Here is a 25,455-nt window from a genome sequence, read left to right as displayed (position 1 = left end):
AACCCAAAAAATAATAACATGTTGGCATAATCAAGCGAGGATCTCTCCCAATGTATAAATCCATTTGCAGTACCGGGTATTAAGCTGTTCATGGCATTGTAAAGTCATATTTACAAGACGGGCTTAAGGTAGGATTCTTCTCTGGTTTCTGACTAGATGGAATATTCAATGTACATTTGTTGATATGTCTTATATATTTAGATGTAAATATTTTTTCTTTCCTCATCACAATTATACAACTTTAAATAGAAATTGGTAAACTGCGTTTGAAAACTAGCAGGGACTACTAGTTTATTTTTGGCGGAATGGTGGCGTATGAAAATATCTTCTTTTCTTCCTCTCAAAATTATTATAGAACATTGAATTTAGTTATAATTTTTACGCAATTAAGGACTAGACGAAATTTTCAAATGTAAGTTAAATTAATAATAATGGGACTAAAGTTTCAAAATATATCAAATAAATAAGATTTTTCACACATACTAGAAATATGTTGGCTTTTAAATGCTTCAAATCTAAGTACAGATTTGAGCCAAAAATCCGTAAAAAGTGTTATTTCTCTCTTAGTAAACGATCAAAACTTTAAGTTTTTGTATCATTTTGTACCTTAATGTGACAACTTTACTATATGTGAAAATTGGAAAAAGTTAAATATAGGAAGCATATAAAAATAACTAATAAATCCTAAAAATTTAAGAAAATTAGAGGAAATTCGGATAAGCAAATATCCATTTTATTTAAATTATCCATGTCAATTTGGTAGTATATCATCTTACAGGCCTTATATGGTAGTATCTTTTTATTCAAAAAGAAAACATAAACATTCAATCTTTTGAATTACAAACAGTAATTTTTTATTCTTAAGGTACTCAGATACTCAGGTACTTTACTCAGATGACCAAAAATTCCACTGATAAGAACGAAAAACCACCTATTGCACATTGTACACCAATGATTCTTTTGTTAAATTTCAATTTCTAATAACTAGGTCAATGACCTACTTTTCATGCTAGTGGCCCCTGAGTATTTCTCGGGAAATACCTCAATTTTTCACATTATGACCAATTTTTTCTATACACACAAAATATTACAAGCAACTAAACTCTTTAAATAATGAAATATTATAGCAATGGAACAGCGTTGCTTCATATAAAGAAATGATTGGAGTTTGGGCCAGAAATGTGATAATTATAACAGTCCGAATTTCCTCTGTCATATTTATATTTTTCCCCCATTTTAAATCGAATATTACAAAAATCTGACTGATAAGAACTCTAAACTATCTATAGCCTCAGATTACTTTTAATGCCCTAATTCTCATGGTATTAATATTATATGGGGTCAATGATCAAATTATTGAGATATATTGTCTGGAATGGTTTTTGTACATATTTTTGAATTTCTTTATTTCGTAGCATTCAATTATATGAAATAATTTATGAGCTTTAATACATATAATATTTGCAAAATGATGTTTAAAAATACATTTAACCTTTACTTCGTGATTATTATTGAAAGAAATCAAAATTTTTGACAAAAATGAAAAATTAAAAATTTAGTCCGAATTTCCTCTGTTTTACCATACATTGACTTTGTACCTGTATATTTTCTTTAGATAACAAAATATTAAATTTTTAAATTGATTTCGATTTAAAACTTGCTTATTTTATCCATTTAGAACAATTTTTGATTTAACATATTATATTTTATAAAATTTCCTTTTTGTTATCTGAAACCTTAATGTCCAGGAAAAAGGTAATGACCTTGACCTGACCTTGCCATATTAAACGGTCAAATTTAATCTCACTGATACCATCACTTAGTATATTTTCCTCTTGATTCTGTGAAGATTTCATCAATTTTTACAAGAAATGTGAGAAGAATCCTACCTTAGTTAAGCCCAATTTCTCAGCTCCAGAGGATCTCATCAAGATAAGTGTATGAGGTAGAAGACACGGACATTGAAAAACAAGGACGTTGTTGGACGTCAGGTGATCATATAATGTCGTTTTTATTTTATAATAACTGACAAATAATGAACGTATCAAGCTAAAATTTTCAACATTTCTTTATTTTCGATTGTTTTACAATGAAGCGCATTGAAGTGGTAAAATTTTCCGTTCGAATGGAACGTTTTGAGCTATCTTTAGAACATTTATTGTCATCTTATGACACGCCCATTTCTTTACAAATGGATAAAACGGTCAATTTGTTTATTCGAATACCTGTAGAACAGGTTTTCTATAAATATAATAGCCAATCAAATTGACGGTATAAATAAACACCGAGTAAACACGTGTTCGACCGAAACATGTGTTGTCGTAACTTCAATAGACATGATAAGTTCAAAGATATGTACATATTCGTTACAATTTATGTTTTACAGAAGCGGGGAGTCTCTAACTCTCTCTTCTTATTTTTTTCAAGCTCCATTTCAGTATAACTCATATTGCTTGTCGCGAAGATTGGGGTGTCCTAAAACATTACGACGAATATTTCTTTCTCGTTTCTAAAAATATGGGCGTGTCATTATGTTGTAATTGACGTTCAAAACATGACTCAGAACGTTTCGTCCAAACGGAAAATTTTACCACTTCAATGCGCTTCATTGTATTTTCCTTATAAATTTTGAAAGCACGGACTACATAGTACTAATTTTATCGCCTCAGTCCACGAACTTTTTGATAACCCCTCGTACATGTAAAATACGGAAGTAGTATGTACGGACGTTTACCCCCCCCCCCTAACAATGGGGGTCTATTGTGTTGGAGAACAATAGGAGAACAATGGGGGAGAACAATGAAGTGACCCTGACCGAGATCTAGTTTACGATATGACCCTGACCGTATTGGTTACTGTGAATGAGCACGGGTATTTAAATGATGAAATAGGATACAGGAGCACTTACACGAATGAAGGAACACGGGTATTTAAATGTCAAAGTTGGGAGGGAGAGCAAGAGAATGGCAACAAGTACTCTAACACTTTGTCATAAAAAGAAATGTGGAGATTGATCGCGCGCACCGCCGCCGCCGACCGGAACCCGTGGACTCCGGAGACCGAAGCTACCGGAAACCATGGACTCCGGAACCCGCGGACTCCGGAACTATTCTAGATGATAAATCGTAAATTTTAAGATCGAATTGCGCAGACTGGTTTTAATTTGTGGGTTTTTTTGGTTATAGCATAAAATACCTCTGTACTCGCAAATCTTTTCATTACTGCAGAGGATGGCAACAACATACATTCTCAGATCTTCCGAAAGCAAAGACGTGTTCCCCGGCAACCAACCATACGATTTTACGGTTATATTACCGAAATGGTTGGTGTTTACGGACCAATGGATTGTAGAACTAAGCGAATTCTATGTCAAGGGCATTGCCAAAACCACAAAGAAAGAGCTCTTTATATACTGCGACATCTGCGACACATCCGTGGTGAGCCAACAGTATTTTACGTATCGTTATATTACCCATTCCAAGAAATGGTTGGTGTTTTTTGAACGGACGTACAATTTTCGGTCATAGGTAATCAATCGTAGAACCGAATTCTATGTCAAGGGCATTGCCAAAACCACAAAGAAAGAGCTCTTTATATACAGCTGTACGACATCTGCGACACATCCGTGAACCTGCCAGGCTGAAGCTAGCAGCCAATAAGCTAGCAGCCAATAACAGCAGCCACTAAGCCCGTAGAAGCTAGCAGCCAATAAGGAAATTCATCAAAGAACTGAGAGTACTCAGACGCAATGCTGGTTTTATACTTTATTTTAGATAATTAAGGGTTAATGATTGGATAATTAATGCGAAAATTAATTACATAATAAATTAAACACTCGGGGGCAGTAAGGCTCACCTGAAGAAAAATATTCTTTTTTGAAAATGAAAAAAATAGAAATAAATTACACAATCATCTTAGTCCATTTGATCAAACAAGCACTGAGGAATGGTTAACTACTTCAAGAAGAATACCTTTTCAACTCTTTCAGGGACATCAAGAATATGACAGGGCCAATAAGCTAACCTGAAAATTGGTTACTCTATCGATTGTAAACTGAAATATTACACAAGTGTAAACTACGTTGAAGTATGTTTCGAACATTATTACCCGGGCAACTTTATGGGTCTATAAGACTATCAATAACCGTTATCAGTAATAAGTGGTGGTGGTGCCACCAAGTGGTTCCAAGAGCATTTTTAATATTACAGGCAGGTATTATACCCATGATTTATAAAGTGCCCACAATATCTTAACTAGGGCAAGGTAGAAGGGCCCCAGGACTTTTGTTAGTGCTATCAGAACGGGACTGTAGTGATGCCACTAGGTGGTGCCAAGAGTGTAGAGTATATTTCAAGCAATTAATTGTCATCAATTATTGGCCACTTGAACAAACTAATCACTGGAGATGGATTAAGGGCCTTAGGAAGTATCCCTTGTCAACCTTACAAAGGGTCCCAGGGACAGCAAAGGACTAGTAGGCGAACCTTGACGTTGGGTTTTACATAATATCTAGAAAAAACATTAGAGAACAGCTATTGTTTGAAGTGTCCACCAAATGATTATTGGGACAAGGTAGAGGGGTCCTAGGGCTATCATTTCCCACCTTCAAAGTGGGGCTGTAGTGGCACAACCATGTGGTGCCAAGTGCGTGGGGCATATTTGAAGCATTCATTTGTCCTCCATTTCTGGGAACCTGAACCATCTTTCACTGGGGATGGGTTAAGGGTCTTAGGGGGTATCCCCTGTCAAAGTTTCAAAGGGCCCCAGGGGCTCGAAAAGGCCGGTTAGCTAACCTGAACTTTGATGTTTTTTCATCATTGTAATTGTGAAACGGGAAAAGGCCAGCTATTATACGCCTTATCTTTGAAGTGTTCATCAAATGATTATTGGGGCAAGGTAGAGGGGTCCTAGGGCTATCATTTCCCACCTTCAAAATGGGGCTGTAGTGGCACCACCAAGTGGTGCCAAGTGCGTGGGGCATATTTCAAGCATTCATTTGTCCTCCATTTCTGGGAACCTGAACCATCTTTCACTGGGGATGGGTTAAGGGTCTTAGGGGGTATCCCCTGTCAAAGTTTCAAAGGGCCCCAGGGGCTGGAAAAGGCCGGTTAGCTAACCTGAACTTTGATGTTTTTTCATCATTGAATATTTTGAAACGGGAAAAGGCCAGCTATTATACGCCTTATCTTTGAAGTGTTCATCAAATGATTATTGGGGCAAGGTAGAGGGGTCCTAGGGCTATCATTTCCCACCTTCAAAATGGGGCTGTAGTGGCACCACCAAGTGGTGCCAAGTGCGTGGGGCATATTTCAAGCATTCATTTGTCCTCCATTTCTGGGAACCTGAACCATCTTTTACTGGGGATGGGTTAAGGGTCTTAGGGGGTATCCCCTGTCAAAGTTTCAAAGGGCCCCAGGGGCTTGGAAAGGCCGGTTAGCTAACCTGAACTTTGATGTTTTTTCATCATTGTATACCGTGAAAGGGGAAAAGGCCAGCTATTATACGCCTTATCTTTGAAGTGTTCATCAAATGATTATTGGGGCAAGGTAGAGGGGTCCTAGGGCTATCATTTCCCACCTTCAAAATGGGGCTGTAGTGGCACCACCAAGTGGTGCCAAGTGCGTGGGGCATATTTCAAGCATTCATTTGTCCTCCATTTCTGGGAACCTGAACCATCTTTCACTGGGGATGGGTTAAGGGTCTTAGGGGGTATCCCCTGTCAAAGTTTCAAAGGGCCCCAGGGGCTGGGAAAGGCCGGTAAGCTAGCCTGAACTTTGATGTTTTTTCATCATTGTATATTGTGAAACGGGAAAAGGTCAGCTATTATAGGCCTAATCTTTGAAGTGTTCATCAAATGATTATTGGGGCAAGGTAGAGGGGTCCTAGGGCTATCATTTCCCACCTTCAAAATGGGGCTGTAGTGGCACCACCAAGTGGTGCCAAGTGCGTGGGGCATATTTCAAGCATTCATTTGTCCTCCATTTCTGGGAACCTGAACCATCTTTCACTGGGGATGGGTTAAGGGTCTTAGGGGGTATCCCCTGTCAAAGTTTCAAAGGGCCCCAGGGGCTGGGAAAGGCCGGTTAGCTAACCTGAACTTTGATGTTTTTTCATCATTGTATACCGTGAAACGGGAAAAGGCCAGCTATTATACGCCTTATCTTTGAAGTGTTCATCAAATGATTCTTGGGGCAAGGTAGAGGGGTCCTAGGGCTATCATTTCCCACCTTCAAAATGGGGCTGTAGTGGCACCACCAAGTGGTGCCAAGTGCGTGGGGCATATTTCAAGCATTCATTTGTCCTCCATTTCTGGGAACCTGAACCATCTTTCACTGGGGATGGGTTAAGGGTCTTAGGGGGTATCCCCTGTCAAAGTTTCAAAGGGCCCCAGGGGCTGGGAAAGGCCGGTTAGCTAACCTGTTCTTTGATGTTTTTTCATCATTGTATATTGTGAAACGGGAAAAGGCCAGCTATTATACGCCTTATCTTTGAAGTGTTCATCAAATGATTATTGGGGCAAGGTAGAGGGGTCCTAGGGCTATCATTTCCCACCTTCAAAATGGGGCTGTAGTGGCACCACCAAGTGGTGCCAAGTGCGTGGGGCATATTTCAAGCATTCATTTGTCCTCCATTTCTGGGAACCTGAACCATCTTTCACTGGGGATGGGTTAAGGGTCTTAGGGGGTATCCCCTGTCAAAGTTTCAAAGGGCCCCAGGGGCTGGGAAAGGCCGGTTAGCTAACCTGAACTTTGATGTTTTTTCATCATTGTATATTGTTGAAACGGGAAAAGGCCAGCTATTATACGCCTTATCTTTGAAGTGTTCATCAAATGATTATTGGGGCAAGGTAGAGGGGTCCTAGGGCTATCATTTCCCACCTTCAAAATGGGGCTGTAGTGGCACCACCAAGTGGTGCCAAGTGCGTGGGGCATATTTCAAGCATTCATTTGTCCTCCATTTCTGGGAACCTGAACCATCTTTCACTGGGGATGGGTTAAGGGTCTTAGGGGGTATCCCCTGTCAAAGTTTCAAAGGGCCCCAGGGGCTGGGAAAGGCCGGTAAGCTAGCCTGAACTTTGATGTTTTTTCATCATTGTATATTGTGAAACGGGAAAAGGTAAGCTATTATAGGCCTAATCTTTGAAGTGTTCATCAAATGATTATTGGGGCAAGGTAGAGGGGTCCTAGGGCTATCATTTCCCACCTTCAAAATGGGGCTGTAGTGGCACCACCAAGTGGTGCCAAGTGCGTGGGGCATATTTCAAGCATTCATTTGTCCTCCATTTCTGGGAACCTGAACCATCTTTCACTGGGGATGGGTTAAGGGTCTTAGGGGGTATCCCCTGTCAAAGTTTCAAAGGGCCCCAGGGGCTGGGAAAGGCCGGTTAGCTAGCCTGAACTTTGATGTTTTTTCATCATTGTATATTGTGAAACGGGAAAAGGCCAGCTATTATACGCCTTATCTTTGAAGTGTTCATCAAATGATTATTGGGGCAAGGTAGAGGGGTCCTAGGGCTATCATTTCCCACCTTCAAAATGGGGCTGTAGTGGCACCACCAAGTGGTGCCAAGTGCGTGGGGCATATTTCAAGCATTCATTTGTCCTCCATTTCTGGGAACCTGAACCATCTTTCACTGGGGATGGGTTAAGGGTCTTAGGGGGTATCCCCTGTCAAAGTTTCAAAGGGCCCCAGGGGCTGGGAAAGGCCGGTTAGCTAGCCTGAACTTTGATGTTTTTTCATCATTGTATATTGTGAAACGGGAAAAGGTTAGCTATTATAGGCCTAATCTTTGAAGTGTTCATCAAATGATTATTGGGGCAAGGTAGAGGGGTCCTAGGGCTATCATTTCCCACCTTCAAAATGGGGCTGTAGTGGCACCACCAAGTGGTGCCAAGTGCGTGGGGCATATTTCAAGCATTCATTTGTCCTCCATTTCTGGGAACCTGAACCATCTTTCACTGGGGATGGGTTAAGGGTCTTAGGGGGTATCCCCTGTCAAAGTTTCAAAGGGCCCCAGGGGCTGGGAAAGGCCGGTTAGCTAGCCTGAACTTTGATGTTTTTTCATCATTGTATATTGTGAAACGGGAAAAGGTTAGCTATTATAGGCCTAATCTTTGAAGTGTTCATCAAATGATTATTGGGGCAAGGTAGAGGGGTCCTAGGGCTATCATTTCCCACCTTCAAAATGGGGCTGTAGTGGCACCACCAAGTGGTGCCAAGTGCGTGGGGCATATTTCAAGCATTCATTTGTCCTCCATTTCTGGGAACCTGAACCATCTTTCACTGGGGATGGGTTAAGGGTCTTAGGGGGTATCCCCTGTCAAAGTTTCAAAGGGCCCCAGGGGCTGGGAAAGGCCGGTTAGCTAGCCTGAACTTTGATGTTTTTTCATCATTGTATATTGTGAAACGGGAAAAGGCCAGCTATTATACGCCTTATCTTTGAAGTGTTCATCAAATGATTATTGGGGCAAGGTAGAGGGGTCCTAGGGCTATCATTTCCCACCTTCAAAATGGGGCTGTAGTGGCACCACCAAGTGGTGCCAAGTGCGTGGGGCATATTTCAAGCATTCATTTGTCCTCCATTTCTGGGAACCTGAACCATCTTTCACTGGGGATGGGTTAAGGGTCTTAGGGGGTATCCCCTGTCAAAGTTTCAAAGGGCCCCAGGGGCTAAAAAAGACCGGTTAGCTAACCTGAACTTTGAAGTTTTTTCATCATTGAATATTTTGAAACGGGAAAAGGCCAGCTATTATACGCCTTATCTTTGAAGTGTTCATCAAATGATTATTGGGGCAAGGTAGAGGGGTCCTAGGGCTATCATTTCCCACCTTCAAAATGGGGCTGTAGTGGCACCACCAAGTGGTGCCAAGTGCGTGGGGCATATTTCAAGCATTCATTTGTCCTCCATTTCTGGGAACCTGAACCATCTTTCACTGGGGATGGGTTAAGGGTCTTAGGGGATATCCCCTGTCAAAGTTTCAAAGGGCCCCAGGGGCTGGATGTTTTTTCAAAGGCCGGTTAGCTAACCTGAACTTTGATGTTTTTTCATCATTGTATATTTTGAAACGGGAAAAGGCCAGCTATTATACGCCTTATCTTTGAAGTGTTCATCAAATGATTATTGGGGCAAGGTAGAGGGGTCCTAGGGCTATCATTTCCCACCTTCAGAATGGGGCTGTAGTGGCACCACCAAGTGGCGCCAGGTGCGTGGGACATATTTCAAGCAATTCATTTGTCCTCCATTTCTGGGAATTGGGGCTGTTGTGGCACCACTTGGTGGTGCAAAGTGCGTGGGGAATATATACAGCATTCATTTGTCTTGCTTTATTGGGCACCTAAACCAACTTTTACCGAGGATGGGCTTATGGTCGTTAGGGGGTATCCCCTGTCAAAGTTTCAAAGGGCCCCAGGGGCTCGAAAAGGCCGGTTAGCTAACCTGAACTTTGATGTTTTTCATCATTGTATATTGTGAAACTGAAAAAGGTCATTTATTATAGGTTTATGCTTATCTAATGTCACCTATAACTTTAACATTATCTGTCAAACTGAACGTGACATTTGTCGCAAATTTGCAAACAAAGTATAGACAGGGCAGTTCTATTGTATCCTAGCCTTTCATTTATTAACTCGATCGTTCAAAGTCGAAACCAATCGACATAATTTGTTTTTACAGAAAATCTGCAATTTTATTATACACCAATCGTATTTCTCAAAACTATTTAGTACGGATTACTGTTTTGTTCAACCAGAAGTTGGAACTCGTGACGTAGTGTCTAGAATGTTTGCCTTTCAAGCAAAGAGTTGTGAGGAAACGAAGTTTCGGGGGTATATAGTTTTTGTCGTGTCCTTCTGTCTGTCTTTCTGTCTCTCTTTTGATTTAGTCTGTTTGTCCGCAAAAACTTCTTTTGGGTACCACCAAATTTGACCTTTTGACCTTGATCTTGAGGTTTAACCCACTTTTACACACAAATTTTGAATATTTACTTTGGACATATCTTTTGAACAGTATCTACCAGGACATTTATACTTCACGTATGTATTTTTTGTGGCACGGCCTTTCATTATATACCACAAACCTTGACTTTTTTACCTGGACCTTGGAGATTTGTCATATTTTGCATTCATTTTTACGTACTTATGAAAAAACTTTAAACTTGGCTATAACTTTTGAACAGATAGTGCTAGGGTTTTCATACTTCAAAAATATAATTCTTGTGAGAAGACGCTTCTTTGGATACCAAGAACCTTGACCCTTTGGCCTTGACCTTGGAGTTTGACCTACTTTAAAAATACAACTTTGACCATAATTTTTGAAGGGTTAGTACTAGACTTTTATTTTTCACATGTTTTATTCTTGTAAAAAGACCTCTCATTTGATACCAAAAACCTTGAAATTTTGATCTTGACCTTGAAGTTAGACCCACTTTTACACAAAAATTGCATATTTTTACTTTTGGCCCTCAGTTTTAATTGGTAGATATTAGGAATTTCATTTTTAAAATATGACATCTTTTTGGCAAGACCTTTCATTAAAACCAAGAATTTTGACCTTGACCTTAGAGATTTCCGCGGACTTATGAAAAAACGTCAACCTTGGAAATAACTTTCGAAGAGGAAGGGCTAGGGTTTTCAACCTTCACATATGTAATTCTTGTTACAAAATCTTTTATTCAATACCAATAACCTTGACCTTCTGACCTTGATCTTGGAGTTTAACGTATAAAAAAATCTTTTTAACCTTCCATCCTTCGAATATGTTATCTTTGTGGAAAGACCTTTCATTGGATACCAATAAACTTGATCTTATGACCTTGATCTTGAAGATTTTTGTACTTATGAAAAAACTTAAGCCTGACCAAAACTTTGGAACAAATGGTGATCGGACTTTCATGTTTTGCAATTGTATGTCCAGTTAGAAGGCACTACTTGAGGTATCAATATATTAACTTTTTATCTCAGAAAAGTTTAATCTTCACTATGTTGCCATACGGGGGCATCAGTGTTTCATAATCACATTTTTTTGCACTTTAATGTTAGATATTTGCATATGTATACATTTTATGTTATACAGTAAAACTCGGTTATAGCGAAGTCCTTGTAGCCTGTGAATTTATATCGCTATATCCGTATAACAAACTCATATAACCATGCATATCGAATTTGCTATATGCATGTTCTCCTTCAAGTATCAACAAATTCATATAACCATACATATCGAATTTGCCATATGCATGTTTTCCTTCAAGTAATACTACCAAATACGTTTGGGAAGCAAATATTACAAAATATATGTACCTTCGACAGCAAAGGTTTTATTATGAATTGAATTTGATATATTGCTCTGCTCAATTTATCAAATTTTGCGATCTTTGAAGTTCGTTATAAAAGATGTAAATTTCATTATATTTAACGTACCTCAACTGGACTCAAAATCAGTTCGCTATATCATTCGCTAAATTTTATATCAGAGTTCGCTATAACCGTAAAATTTTACAAAGATTTGTTAAGAATTTTGCTGGGGACCCAGAAAAACTATGCTATATTCATGAATTCGTTATATCCGTATTTGTACTAAACTAGTTTTACTGTATGATATTAATTATAGGTTCACATCAAGTTTAACGTTTGAAAAATCTCATCACCTCTGAAAAATCTTTTCTTTGTGTACACCAAATCTATCCTTTTGACCTTGACCTTCGAGTTAAACACACTTTAACAAAAAAAAATTAATTTTTTACTTTGATCATATCTTTTAAACAGTAGATACCAGGACATTTAAATGTGTATACTTCACAAATGCATTTTTTGTTGAAAGACCTTTCATTGGATACCAATAACCTTGACCCTTTGGCCTTGGAGATTTCTGTACTTGTGAAATAACTTTTACCTTGGCTAAAACGTTTGAAAAGTAAGTGCTAGGGATTTCATACTTCACATATGTAATCCTTGTGACAAGCCCTTTCATTGGATATCAAGTCGTTTGACCTTTTGACATTTGAGTTCGACCTACTTTTTACAAACTTTAACCTTGGCCATAACTTTTGAACGGTAAGGACCAATGCATTCATACATCCCAAATGTAATCTTTGAGACATGGCCTTGTTCAAAAACCAATAACCATGACCTTTTGACCTTGACCACGGGGTTTATCTTACCTTTAAAAACGTACCGTCCCGCTTTTATATGTGTGGGTGGGTGGGGTGGAGGTGGGGTGGAGGTGGGGTATAATTAAGGCACGATATACTTGAGTATGACCCAAAGGAAAGCACTAGCTCCAATTATAGGAACCTCTTTGTAGTGACATTATCAAAGCAAAGATATGCTATTGATAACTGTAATTAACAAGAGGTTCTGTGAGCAATGAGTTCGTTAAATGATACCCCCGCCTCCAATAAAAATATAGTGGCAAAGTCAATACTTTGCTATGGGAAACCTAAAATATTTGTAGGATCACAAAGTTAAACAAGATGTTTTTGTGAACACTGATACCCCTGTATGGCAACATAGAAAAGATTTAACTTTTCTTAAGTGCAAATTTAATATATTTGTACCAAAAGAACGGTATTCTCACTAAAATACAATTGTAAAATATTAAAGTAGGCCAAGATTGAAGTTTTTCACAAGTAGGGAATACTTCAAGGCCAAGGTCATTGATATCCAATGAAAGGTCTTGCCACAAAAAAACATATGTAAATTATGAAAGCCTTAGACCTTATCTTTTAGATGTTATGGCGAAGGTTAAAGATGTTAAAAAGTAGGTCAAACTCCAAAGTCAAAGGTCTTGCTATCAAATGAAAGGTCCTGTCACAAGAATTAAATATGTAAAGTATGAAAGCACTTGGTCTAACCTTTCAAAAGTAATGGTTAAGGTTTACTTTTTAAAAGTAGGTCAAACTGCAAGGTCAAAGAGTCAAAGTTCATAGTATCCAATGAAGGATTACATAAGTGAAGTATGATATCACTAGCCTTTAGTGTTCAAAAGTCTTGTGACCTTGACTGTGACCTATATGCTAAAAATATTTTTTTCTGCAAACTTTTACATTCGCCATAAATTTTGAACCATAAGAGATAAAGACTTTATATTTGGTATGCATACACCACTGGTTAAGCTCTTTTAAATGCCACCATGGCCAATGACCTTGTGACCTTGACTGTGACCTACAGTGTATACGCTAAATACAGTTTTTTTCGGCAATTTTAACCTTCGCCATAACTTTTGAACGAAGAAAGATAGAGACAATATTCGGAATATATACTTCACTAATGAAGCACATTCACATGCCACCAAGGCCAATGACCTTGTGACCTTGACTGTGTCCTATATGCTAAAAACAACTCGTTTGGAACCGTGAGAAATAAAAAAAATCATATTTAGTATGCATGCTTCACTATTCAAGTTCTTTGTGACCTTGACTGTGACCTATATACTAGAAATATGTTTTTTAACTTTGTTGCCGCTGGGCACAAAGTGTTTCAAAAAACGCTTCTTGTTCATGAGTATAAAAAATCTCCATGGTCAAGGTCCAAAGGTCAAGGTAACTAGTATCCAATATATGATCTTGTCACGTAGAATACATACTGAGTATGTAAAGGATGGAAGTTTTAGCCTTTACCGTTTAACAGTTATGGACAAGGCTAAAAAAATTTAAAAGTAGGTCAAACTCCAAGGTCAAAAGGTCAAATTTTGTGGTTCAAAAAGAAAAAGTCTTGTTACACGGAGTACACACGTGAAATATGAAAGTCATAGCCCCATTAAATCAAAAGTTAAGGACAAGATTAAAGTTTTCATGACCAAACAGACAGAGATGCAAACGGACGGACACGATAAAGACTATATACCCCAAAAACTTAGTTTATGGGGGCATAATGAGGTGCAAACTGACAATATATAATAAAGATTCTGTGATGGACTCATATTTTTAACATCGAAACTTTGCACTTTTTAGAGGTAATAAGATTTTTCAAACGTTAAACTTATGATGTGAATTTTTAAATAACATAGGCGTCGGAACCGGGGGGGGGGGGGGGGGGCTAGGAGGGCTTAGCCCCCCCCCCCACTTTTTTTTCCAAATATATACTTATACTTACATTGAACATATCTTCGTAAGTTTACCCCCCCCCCCCCGATTTCCACTGATACGTCTTAGTTTAGGTTACAAATGCGGAAATTTGTGGTGTTTGGAAGAATTTTTTTGTAATGGAGTTCGAACCTTAACCCCCCCCCCCCCCCCCCCCCCCGAAATAGGATTTGATTCCCCCCCCCCCCCCCCACTTTCAATTTGCTTCCGACGCCAATGAAATAGGATTTGATTTTCGTGTTGGGAAATAAACATTTGCTTTTTTTTTGTTTGTGTGTTTGTTTATAATTTTTTAATATTGTCAGGTTTTTTTGGAGGTACAAAAAACTTTTTTTTTTACACTTAGCCCCCCCCCTCCCTTTCAATTTGCTTCCGACGCCAATGAATAATATTACCGGTATGTAATATAAAATGTATACATGTTAAAATATTTTCCATTAAAGTGAAAAAAATCTTATGCAAAAATAAAAGAGAATACTAGTAATCATTATGTAATCATTATGTAAACTTGTTTATAATATTTAATATAATATTTATACAAAAGCAAATGTTTCCCATTAAAATAAAAAAAAAATTCTTATGCATAAAAAAGAAAATGCTTTTAATCTTATTGTTCCTGTGTCTTTTCCAACTTTAAAAAATCACTTGGGTTAAAGAAATAAGAAAAAAATAAAAAATATAAAAAAAAATCCATAATAAAAAATGCACCCAGCCGGTATCGAACCAACGACTATTTGCTTGTAAGGGATTCGTTCTAAACACTACGTCAAGAGTTCCAACTTCCGGGTTGAACAAGACAGTAATCCGTACTAAATAGTTTTGAGAAATATGATTGGTGTATAATAAAATTGCAGATTTTCTGCAAAAACAAATTATTTCGATTTGTTAAAACTTTGAAAAAATCGAGTTAATAATTGAAAACCTAGGATGAAATAGAACTGAAGTGTCTACACTTTGTTTACAAATTTACAACAAATGTCGCGTTCAGTTTGACAGATTATGCAGATAGGTGACATTAGACATGCATAAGCCTACAATAGCTGACCTTTTTCCGTTTCACAATATGCAGTGATGAAAAACCTCAAAGTTCAGGTTAGCTAACTGGACCCTTCCAGTCCCTAGGACCCTGCAGAAATCTGTCAAGGGATACCCCCTAAGGCCCCCTAACTACCCCCAGTGTTAGTTTGCTCAGGAGGCCGACAATGAATAAAATATGAATGCTGGAAATATGCCCCACGCACTTGGCACCACTTGGTGGTGCCACTACAGCCCCATTCTGAGAGTGGCAAATGATAGTCCTAGGCCCCCTCTACCTTGCCCCAATAATCATTTGATGAACACTTCAAGGATAAGGCGTATAATAGTTGCCCTTTTCCCGTTTCCCAATGTACAATGATGAAAAACCTCAAAGTTCAGGTTAGCTAACTGGACCCTTCCAGTCCCTAGGACCCTGCAGAAATCTGTCAAGGGATACCCCCTAAGGCCCCCTAACTACCCCCAGTGTTAGTTTGCTCAGGAGGCCGACAATGAATAAAATATGAATGCTGGAAATATGCCCCACGCACTTGGCACCACTTGGTGGTGCCACTACAGCCCCATTCTGAGAGTGGCAAATGATAGTCCTAGGCCCCCTCTACCTTGCCCCAATAATCATTTGATGAACACTTCAAGGATAAGGCGTATAATAGTTGCCCTTTTCCCGTTTCCCAATGTACAATGATGAAAAACCTCAAAGTTCAGGTTAGCTAACTGGACCCTTCCAGTCCCTAGGACCCTGCAGAAATCTGTCAAGGGATACCCCCTAAGGCCCCCTAACTACCCCCAGTGTTAGTTTGCTCAGGAGGCCGACAATGAATAAAATATGAATGCTGGAAATATGCCCCACGCACTTGGCACCACTTGGTGGTGCCACTACAGCCCCATTCTGAGAGTGGCAAATGATAGTCCTAGGCCCCCTCTACCTTGCCCCAATAATCATTTGATGAACACTTCAAGGATAAGGCGTATAATAGTTGCCCTTTTCCCGTTTCCCAATGTACAATGATGAAAAACCTCAAAGTTCAGGTTAGCTAACTGGACCCTTCCAGTCCCTAGGACCCTGCAGAAATCTGTCAAGGGATACCCCCTAAGGCCCCCTAACTACCCCCAGTGTTAGTTTGCTCAGGAGGCCGACAATGAATAAAATATGAATGCTGGAAATATGCCCCACGCACTTGGCACCACTTGGTGGTGCCACTACAGCCCCATTCTGAGAGTGGCAAATGATAGTCCTAGGCCCCCTCTACCTTGCCCCAATAATCATTTGATGAACACTTCAAGGATAAGGCGTATAATAGTTGCCCTTTTCCCGTTTCCCAATGTACAATGATGAAAAACCTCAAAGTTCAGGTTAGCTAACTGGACCCTTCCAGTCCCTAGGACCCTGCAGAAATCTGTCAAGGGATACCCCCTAAGGCCCCCTAACTACCCCCAGTGTTAGTTTGCTCAGGAGGCCGACAATGAATAAAATATGAATGCTGGAAATATGCCCCACGCACTTGGCACCACTTGGTGGTGCCACTACAGCCCCATTCTGAGAGTGGCAAATGATAGTCCTAGGCCCCCTCTACCTTGCCCCAATAATCATTTGATGAACACTTCAAGGATAAGGCGTATAATAGTTGCCCTTTTCCCGTTTCCCAATGTACAATGATGAAAAACCTCAAAGTTCAGGTTAGCTAACTGGACCCTTCCAGTCCCTAGGACCCTGCAGAAATCTGTCAAGGGATACCCCCTAAGGCCCCCTAACTACCCCCAGTGTTAGTTTGCTCAGGAGGCCGACAATGAATAAAATATGAATGCTGGAAATATGCCCCACGCACTTGGCACCACTTGGTGGTGCCACTACAGCCCCATTCTGAGAGTGGCAAATGATAGTCCTAGGCCCCCTCTACCTTGCCCCAATAATCATTTGATGAACACTTCAAGGATAAGGCGTATAATAGTTGCCCTTTTCCCGTTTCCCAATGTACAATGATGAAAAACCTCAAAGTTCAGGTTAGCTAACTGGACCCTTCCAGTCCCTAGGACCCTGCAGAAATCTGTCAAGGGATACCCCCTAAGGCCCCCTAACTACCCCCAGTGTTAGTTTGCTCAGGAGGCCGACAATGAATAAAATATGAATGCTGGAAATATGCCCCACGCACTTGGCACCACTTGGTGGTGCCACTACAGCCCCATTCTGAGAGTGGCAAATGATAGTCCTAGGCCCCCTCTACCTTGCCCCAATAATCATTTGATGAACACTTCAAGGATAAGGCGTATAATAGTTGCCCTTTTCCCGTTTCCCAATGTACAATGATGAAAAACCTCAAAGTTCAGGTTAGCTAACTGGACCCTTCCAGTCCCTAGGACCCTGCAGAAATCTGTCAAGGGATACCCCCTAAGGCCCCCTAACTACCCCCAGTGTTAGTTTGCTCAGGAGGCCGACAATGAATAAAATATGAATGCTGGAAATATGCCCCACGCACTTGGCACCACTTGGTGGTGCCACTACAGCCCCATTCTGAGAGTGGCAAATGATAGTCCTAGGCCCCCTCTACCTTGCCCCAATAATCATTTGATGAACACTTCAAGGATAAGGCGTATAATAGTTGCCCTTTTCCCGTTTCCCAATGTACAATGATGAAAAACCTCAAAGTTCAGGTTAGCTAACTGGACCCTTCCAGTCCCTAGGACCCTGCAGAAATCTGTCAAGGGATACCCCCTAAGGCCCCCTAACTACCCCCAGTGTTAGTTTGCTCAGGAGGCCGACAATGAATAAAATATGAATGCTGGAAATATGCCCCACGCACTTGGCACCACTTGGTGGTGCCACTACAGCCCCATTCTGAGAGTGGCAAATGATAGTCCTAGGCCCCCTCTACCTTGCCCCAATAATCATTCGATGAACACTTCAAGGATAAGGCGTATAATAGCTGCCCTTTTCCCGTTTCCCAATCTAGAATGATGAAAAACCTCAAAGTTCAGGTTAGCTAACTGGACCCTTCCAGCCCTAGGACCCTGCAGAAATCTGTCAAGGGATACCCCCTAAGGCCCCCTAACTACCCCCAGTGTTAGTTTGCTCAGGAGGCCGACAATGAATAAAATATGAATGCTGGAAATATGCCCCACGCACTTGGCACCACTTGGTGGTGCCACTACAGCCCCATTCTGAGAGTGGCAAATGATAGTCCTAGGCCCCCTCTACCTTGCCCCAATAATCATTTGATGAACACTTCAAGGATAAGGCGTATAATAGTTGCCCTTTTCCCGTTTCCCAATGTACAATGATGAAAAACCTCAAAGTTCAGGTTAGCTAACTGGACCCTTCCAGTCCCTAGGACCCTGCAGAAATCTGTCAAGGGATACCCCCTAAGGCCCCCTAACTACCCCCAGTGTTAGTTTGCTCAGGAGGCCGACAATGAATAAAATATGAATGCTGGAAATATGCCCCACGCACTTGGCACCACTTGGTGGTGCCACTACAGCCCCATTCTGAGAGTGGCAAATGATAGTCCTAGGCCCCCTCTACCTTGCCCCAATAATCATTTGATGAACACTTCAAGGATAAGGCGTATAATAGTTGCCCTTTTCCCGTTTCCCAATGTACAATGATGAAAAACCTCAAAGTTCAGGTTAGCTAACTGGACCCTTCCAGTCCCTAGGACCCTGCAGAAATCTGTCAAGGGATACCCCCTAAGGCCCCCTAACTACCCCCAGTGTTAGTTTGCTCAGGAGGCCGACAATGAATAAAATATGAATGCTGGAAATATGCCCCACGCACTTGGCACCACTTGGTGGTGCCACTACAGCCCCATTCTGAGAGTGGCAAATGATAGTCCTAGGCCCCCTCTACCTTGCCCCATTAGTTATTTGGTGAACACTTCAAGGATAAGGCGTATAATCGTTGCCCTTTTCCCGTTTCCCAATGTACAATGATGAAAAACCTCAAAGTTCAGGTTAGCTAACTGGACCCTTCCAGTCCCTAGGACCCTGCAGAAATCTGTCAAGGGATACCCCCTAAGGCCCCCTAACTACCCCCAGTGTTAGTTTGCTCAGGAGGCCGACAATGAATAAAATATGAATGCTGGAAATATGCCCCACGCACTTGGCACCACTTGGTGGTGCCACTACAGCCCCATTCTGAGAGTGGCAAATGATAGTCCTAGGCCCCCTCTACCTTGCCCCAATAATCATTTGATGAACACTTCAAGGATAAGGCGTATAATCGTTGCCCTTTTCCCGTTTCCCAATGTACAATGATGAAAAACCTCAAAGTTCAGGTTAGCTAACTGGACCCTTCCAGTCCCTAGGACCCTGCAGAAATCTGTCAAGGGATACCCCCTAAGGCCCCCTAACTACCCCCAGTGTTAGTTTGCTCAGGAGGCCGACAATGAATAAAATATGAATGCTGGAAATATGCCCCACGCACTTGGCACCACTTGGTGGTGCCACTACAGCCCCATTCTGAGAGTGGCAAATGATAGTCCTAGGCCCCCTCTACCTTGCCCCAATAATTATTTGATGAACACTTCAAGGATAAGGCGTATAATAGTTGCCCTTTTCCCGTTTCCCAATGTACAATGATGAAAAACCTCAAAGTTCAGGTTAGCTAACTGGACCCTTCCAGTCCCTAGGACCCTGCAGAAATCTGTCAAGGGATACCCCCTAAGGCCCCCTAACTACCCCCAGTGTTAGTTTGCTCAGGAGGCCGACAATGAATAAAATATGAATGCTGGAAATATGCCCCACGCACTTGGCACCACTTGGTGGTGCCACTACAGCCCCATTCTGAGAGTGGCAAATGATAGTCCTAGGCCCCCTCTACCTTGCCCCAATAGTCATTTGATGAACACTTCAAGGATAAGGCGTATAATCGTTGCCCTTTTCCCGTTTCCCAATGTACAATGATGAAAAACCTCAAAGTTCAGGTTAGCTAACTGGACCCTTCCAGTCCCTAGGACCCTGCAGAAATCTGTCAAGGGATACCCCCTAAGGCCCCCTAACTACCCCCAGTGTTAGTTTGCTCAGGAGGCCGACAATGAATAAAATATGAATGCTGGAAATATGCCCCACGCACTTGGCACCACTTGGTGGTGCCACTACAGCCCCATTCTGAGAGTGGCAAATGATAGTCCTAGGCCCCCTCTACCTTGCCCCAATAATCATTTGATGAACACTTCAAGGATAAGGCGTATAATAGTTGCCCTTTTCCCGTTTCCCAATGTACAATGATGAAAAACCTCAAAGTTCAGGTTAGCTAACTGGACCCTTCCAGTCCCTAGGACCCTGCAGAAATCTGTCAAGGGATACCCCCTAAGGCCCCCTAACTACCCCCAGTGTTAGTTTGCTCAGGAGGCCGACAATGAATAAAATATGAATGCTGGAAATATGCCCCACGCACTTGGCACCACTTGGTGGTGCCACTACAGCCCCATTCTGAGAGTGGCAAATGATAGTCCTAGGCCCCCTCTACCTTGCCCCATTAGTTATTTGGTGAACACTTCAAAGATTAGGCGTGTAATAGCTGATCTTTAATGGCGTTTTTGGGATAAAATGCAAAACAGCCAAAGTTCAGAGTAGATAACTGGCCCTTTCCGGTCACTGGGACCTTTTGAAGCGTTGACAAGGGATTCTCCCTAAGACCCATAACTTAATCACCAATAATTGATGACGAATAATTGCTTGGAAGATGACCAATGCACTTGGCACCACCTGGTGGTATCACTAAAGCCCCTTCTGATAGCAGGAAATAATCATTCTTGGGCCTTTCTATCTTGCCCTAGTAATGTTGATCATTTTATAAATCATGGGTATAATACCTGCCTGTAATATAGAAAATGCTTTTGGAACCACTTGCTGGCACCACCACCACTTATTACTGATAGTGGTAATTTACAGTCTTATAGATTCATTAAGTTGTCCCAGTAATAATGTTCAAAACATACTTCAACCTAGTTTACACTTGTGCCATATTTCTGTTTACAATCGTTATATATTAATCAAATTTCAGGTTAGCTTATTGGCCCTGTCATATTCTTGTGGTCCCTGAAGGAGTTGAAAAGGAATTCTTCCTGAAGGAGTTAACCATTTCCTAGTGCTTGTTTGTTCAATTGGATAAAAATTATAAAGTAATTTATTTCTTATTTTTCGGTTTTAAAAATGAAAAAAAAATTGTTCAGGTGAGCCTCACTGCCTCTGAGTATCTGATTTATTATGTAATTAATTGTTGCATTAATTTTCTAATCATTAACCATTAATTATCTAAAATAACATATTAAAAACAGTACTGCGTCTGAGTACTCTCAGTTCTTTGATGAATTTCCTTATTGGCTGCTAGCTTCTACGCGCTTAGTGGCTGCTGTTATTGGCTGCTAGCTTCAGCCTGGTGTACATGTATCATGTTTTCTGTAAATGGTTCTACGTGTATTGTATTAAAGAAAAAAATAACTTGTTCTGTCCATGTAAATCAACTAATAGAGGAAACTGATTCATGGCTGACTTTTAAGGATAGCTTTGTATGAAATATGTACCTGTGAAGATTTGTACACGTATATGTATTTCCATTTGTGAAGAATAGTGACCATTTCAAAAAATAGTTCTTTGGAAAATGAAAAATGTCATATAAAATGATAAAATGAAGATAAGATAAGTACAGTGTAGTCCTGAAAGAATGCAAGTTTAAAATTTCCCTCCCTGAACCCCCACTGATCTCTAGATCAACTACTTTTTTTTCAGTGACTTAGACGAGAAATACAGCAGAAAGAGGGACCGATACAGTGGAGGGGGAGGGCTGACACAGGACTTCAAGGAGAAAGAGGGATATAAACCGGACGTCAAACTGGAATACGTGGATGACGGGGGGCATCTGCTAAATCAGAAGGAGGCCTTCAGACAGCTGTCTCACAGGTTCCACGGGAAAGGCTCCGGCAAAAAGAAAACAGAAAAACGAACTAAAAAACTACAGGAGGAACAGGTAATTTCCTATGGTTGTAGGAATTTTTATAATTAGGTGGTATACATATATATGTACGTGTTCATATAAATTTTACATGTTCATACAAATTTTAGTTGGATATGCTCACAAGAAGCATGATTCTACCAGAGTGACTAAATCGTACATCTATCTTCTATTTCGGAAAAACATTTTGCAAAAAGGACTAATACTTTCAAACTTCATTATCTTGAATATGAATAGATTGTTGGGGAGAACTTTGAGAGATTTGTTCATTCGTCTGAAGTTCTTAAGTTGACCCAAAATTAATAGGTTCAAGTAGGACTCTTCGGCAAATCCCTAGTGTTTAAAATACATAAAACATTCAAAATACTGAATGTCTGCTGTTATTGAAATTTCTTTTTATCTGGGTTTACAGTTGATGAAGCAGATGAGTTCCACAGACACGCCCCTTGGTACACTGAACATGCTTAAGGATAAGCAGAGAACAGAGAAGTCACCTTACATTGTCCTGTCTGGCTCCAAAGGTTTCTCATCGTAAGTACATGTATCTTTTCAAAGGAAAGATTTACTCTTTTGATTTGTAATTTGTTCATATTTAATAACATTCTATACATTTACAGACAAATTTTACATAGTAAAAAGGGGGATTCAAAATTGCAAATGAAATAAATGAATGAGTAAATTTTGTATCAATTTTGAAAAATTCATACCAGGGCTAGCTAGTTTTCAACAAGATATTTGCGTTGGTTTTTTTTTACATGGATAAATTCTGATTTACCAGTAGATGTAATTTCAAATTCTTTTTGCCCCTTGTTTTATTTTCAATCAAGATTTTTGCCTTCAATCTTAAATACTAAAAACCTGAAGTGAGTACTGTTGTCGAGTTCTTTTCATTGCTTATTTTCAGAAATTCCATCATTAAACCAAGTCAAACGTGAATCTGGGAGAATATTATGTGCATTTCCTAGACTTCGAATGCAGATAAAATATATGAAGGAGGTCAACTACAGACAGTAAACATCCCTTGAGCAGTCTGTGATTTATTGGCTCACTAAATCATTACATTACATTGCATCATGATTTTATTGGCTCTGACAGTAAATAATGACATTTACACTTGTACATTGCATCATTTTATCTTTGTTAGATTCAACAACTGTCAATAAAAACATGAAAACAGATTGAAGGCTTATCTTTTATATGTATAAACTTATCTACCATTGAGTATTTTTTGACTTGTAGAGTGTAGACCTTCAAGTTTAGTGTAGAGTATGTTATGATGTGAAAAAAATACTGTACCAGTAACAAATACTGGAAACTTCATTTTGAAAAAGCACAGATCTCCCAGCTACTCCCTGTTATATAAACCCACATGTAAAAAGTATGTTTAAGGAATTTATGCAGGACAATGTGTATCTTATATACCCCCATCCCCTCGCTTAAAAAGTGGGTTGGGTACCAGCAATATGGTTTGTCCTTTTGTCTTTAACACTAGGGAGTACCTATCTCATACTCAATTCCTATAATAATGAACAAAATTAAATGAGACTTTCACAGAATCTTTATTACATACAGAGTACCATTCTTCTTTTCCTGTCTTATGTTCTGTTGTGACATTTACTAGTATTAGGTTTCCCACAGCAAAAAAGGGACTTTGCCAATTATACACATCTAAGTCAGAGCAGGTATTGTGAGCCAAGTGTTTAGTACCTCTTTTTTTCAATCTTTCCCAGAGGCAGTATATTAAGTGCACACAGGATTCAAATAACAGGTAATAAAATGTTATCTTTAAGACTGGAAGAGCTTTCATTGTATATCTAACCATCATCTGATTTTGTGCTTAACTAGCATGTCTTCGCCTTTTTGGTCGGAACAGTCACTCATCTATAGTGCATAAACATTTCATATTTTGTGTGTATGTAACTTTAAAAGTTTTATATTGATATCCCCCAATTACTTCCATTTCTCAGAACTACTCTACCAATGTAATGTTAAATGTTCTGTATATTAAACAATATTCCTGGATTTTAATTATGACAATTCATGGATTTTCAAATATTTCCACTTTGCAGAAGTGTGCTTTCATTATATGCCTGGTTATAATTTATAGGATTTTTTTCATAATTGACATGTATAATAATTTGAAGTAAAACTCAATTGTCACAAAAACAGTTTTCTTAAGGGGGGACCTATGTCGTTCTACGTCAAAACAGCGTTATGTGACGTCACAATAGCGACGTTTCTTTTACCTGTTGACTTTTGCAGCTGTGATATAGGCATACCATTGTAATAATAATCAATAACGTACACCATTTACAAAAAGAAAATTTATTCATTATTAATACCAATTTTATTTGATTTATGAAATTTGTTAATATTAGAATTCTCTTCCTTTGGTTGATAATTCATAGCCATTTCAGTTGTGAAGAAATACTTCGATGATATGCTGATATATAAGTGCAAAAGATAAGAAAAAAATCAGCAAAAAAAGCGGCTTAAATCATGGAAATATGTTTAATTTTATGTTTACCATTAATTGTATTTTCTGGATAAAACTAAGAAAAATAAAAAAATGTACTTATACCTATATTTGCTTATTGATTTATAGTGAATGTAGATTTCACTGTATAAAGTCATTCCTATGTTCTAATAGGTGTTGGATGTTTACGGGATAATGAGGGGGGGGGATAATGATTGGAATGAAAAAAAAAAGAATTAATCTGTTTAAATTGTTTCTAATCAAAACAAAATACTCGTTTTTCGCAAAATATTTTCATATTAAGATGTTTGTCAGTGCTTACTTGCCCTTTTTTAGTGCAGAAAGGTCAATATTTATGGCACAAGAGTACGAAAATAAAAGAAAACGTCACATTTCTCGTTTGTTTTATCATAAAGGTATACTGTTTTCTTTGTTAAAATAAAGAGATGAATCATTTCTTTCAAAAAATATGAATTACAACATTTTCACACAAAGACTTTTTAAGATATTACCTGTTATGCATGTCGGAATTGTAAAAAATACGACAAGAAAAACGGGGTGATACTTACATTGTGCTCCATTATAATTTTTCATACTAGATGAATTACAAGAATTTGACTTCATTTTAAAGAAACAAGTCATATAAATTAAATACCTGTTGATTTTGATATGATTTGACATTTTTTGGCTCTTTTTAGCGCATATTTTGCGTAGAATTATAACAAATATTACATAACTGATAATGTCTGAAAATAATCTATTTTTAGCATTTCACACTGTTTTTGCACGTGCTCCTGTGTAAAAATAAGCATATAAAGGTATTGTTTTTAATAGCTAAAAATTAAGAGCATGTGGTCAGGAAAGAAATATCAAAGTTTTGAAAATTTCACACAAAGACTTTTCGGACATAGGTCCCCCCT

At 39.3% G+C, this 25,455-nt stretch overlaps 1 protein-coding gene across 1 annotated transcript; it reads left to right on the top strand.

Moving 5' to 3' along the window:
• The first annotated feature begins 20,907 nt into the window (after positions 1-20,907).
• LOC134232313 (U4/U6.U5 tri-snRNP-associated protein 1-like) lies at positions 20,908-23,237 on the top strand. The gene is made up of 4 exons (XM_062714267.1): positions 20,908-20,988; positions 21,817-22,074; positions 22,472-22,590; positions 22,964-23,237. The coding sequence occupies exons 1-4, from the start codon at positions 20,908-20,910 to the stop codon at positions 22,992-22,994; spliced, it is 489 nt and encodes a 162-aa protein (XP_062570251.1). The 3' UTR covers positions 22,995-23,237.
• The last annotated feature ends 2,218 nt before the right edge of the window (positions 23,238-25,455 follow it).

The sequence above is a fragment of the Saccostrea cucullata genome, unplaced genomic scaffold (genome assembly GCF_032062105.1).
Source record: "Saccostrea cucullata isolate Sc308-1 unplaced genomic scaffold, CSIRO_AGI_Scuc_v1 ctg234, whole genome shotgun sequence".
Taxonomy (NCBI): Eukaryota; Metazoa; Mollusca; class Bivalvia; order Ostreida; family Ostreidae; genus Saccostrea; species Saccostrea cuccullata.
Note: the sequence above shows the minus strand (reverse complement) of the source record. Positions and strands in the feature narration are given on the sequence as shown.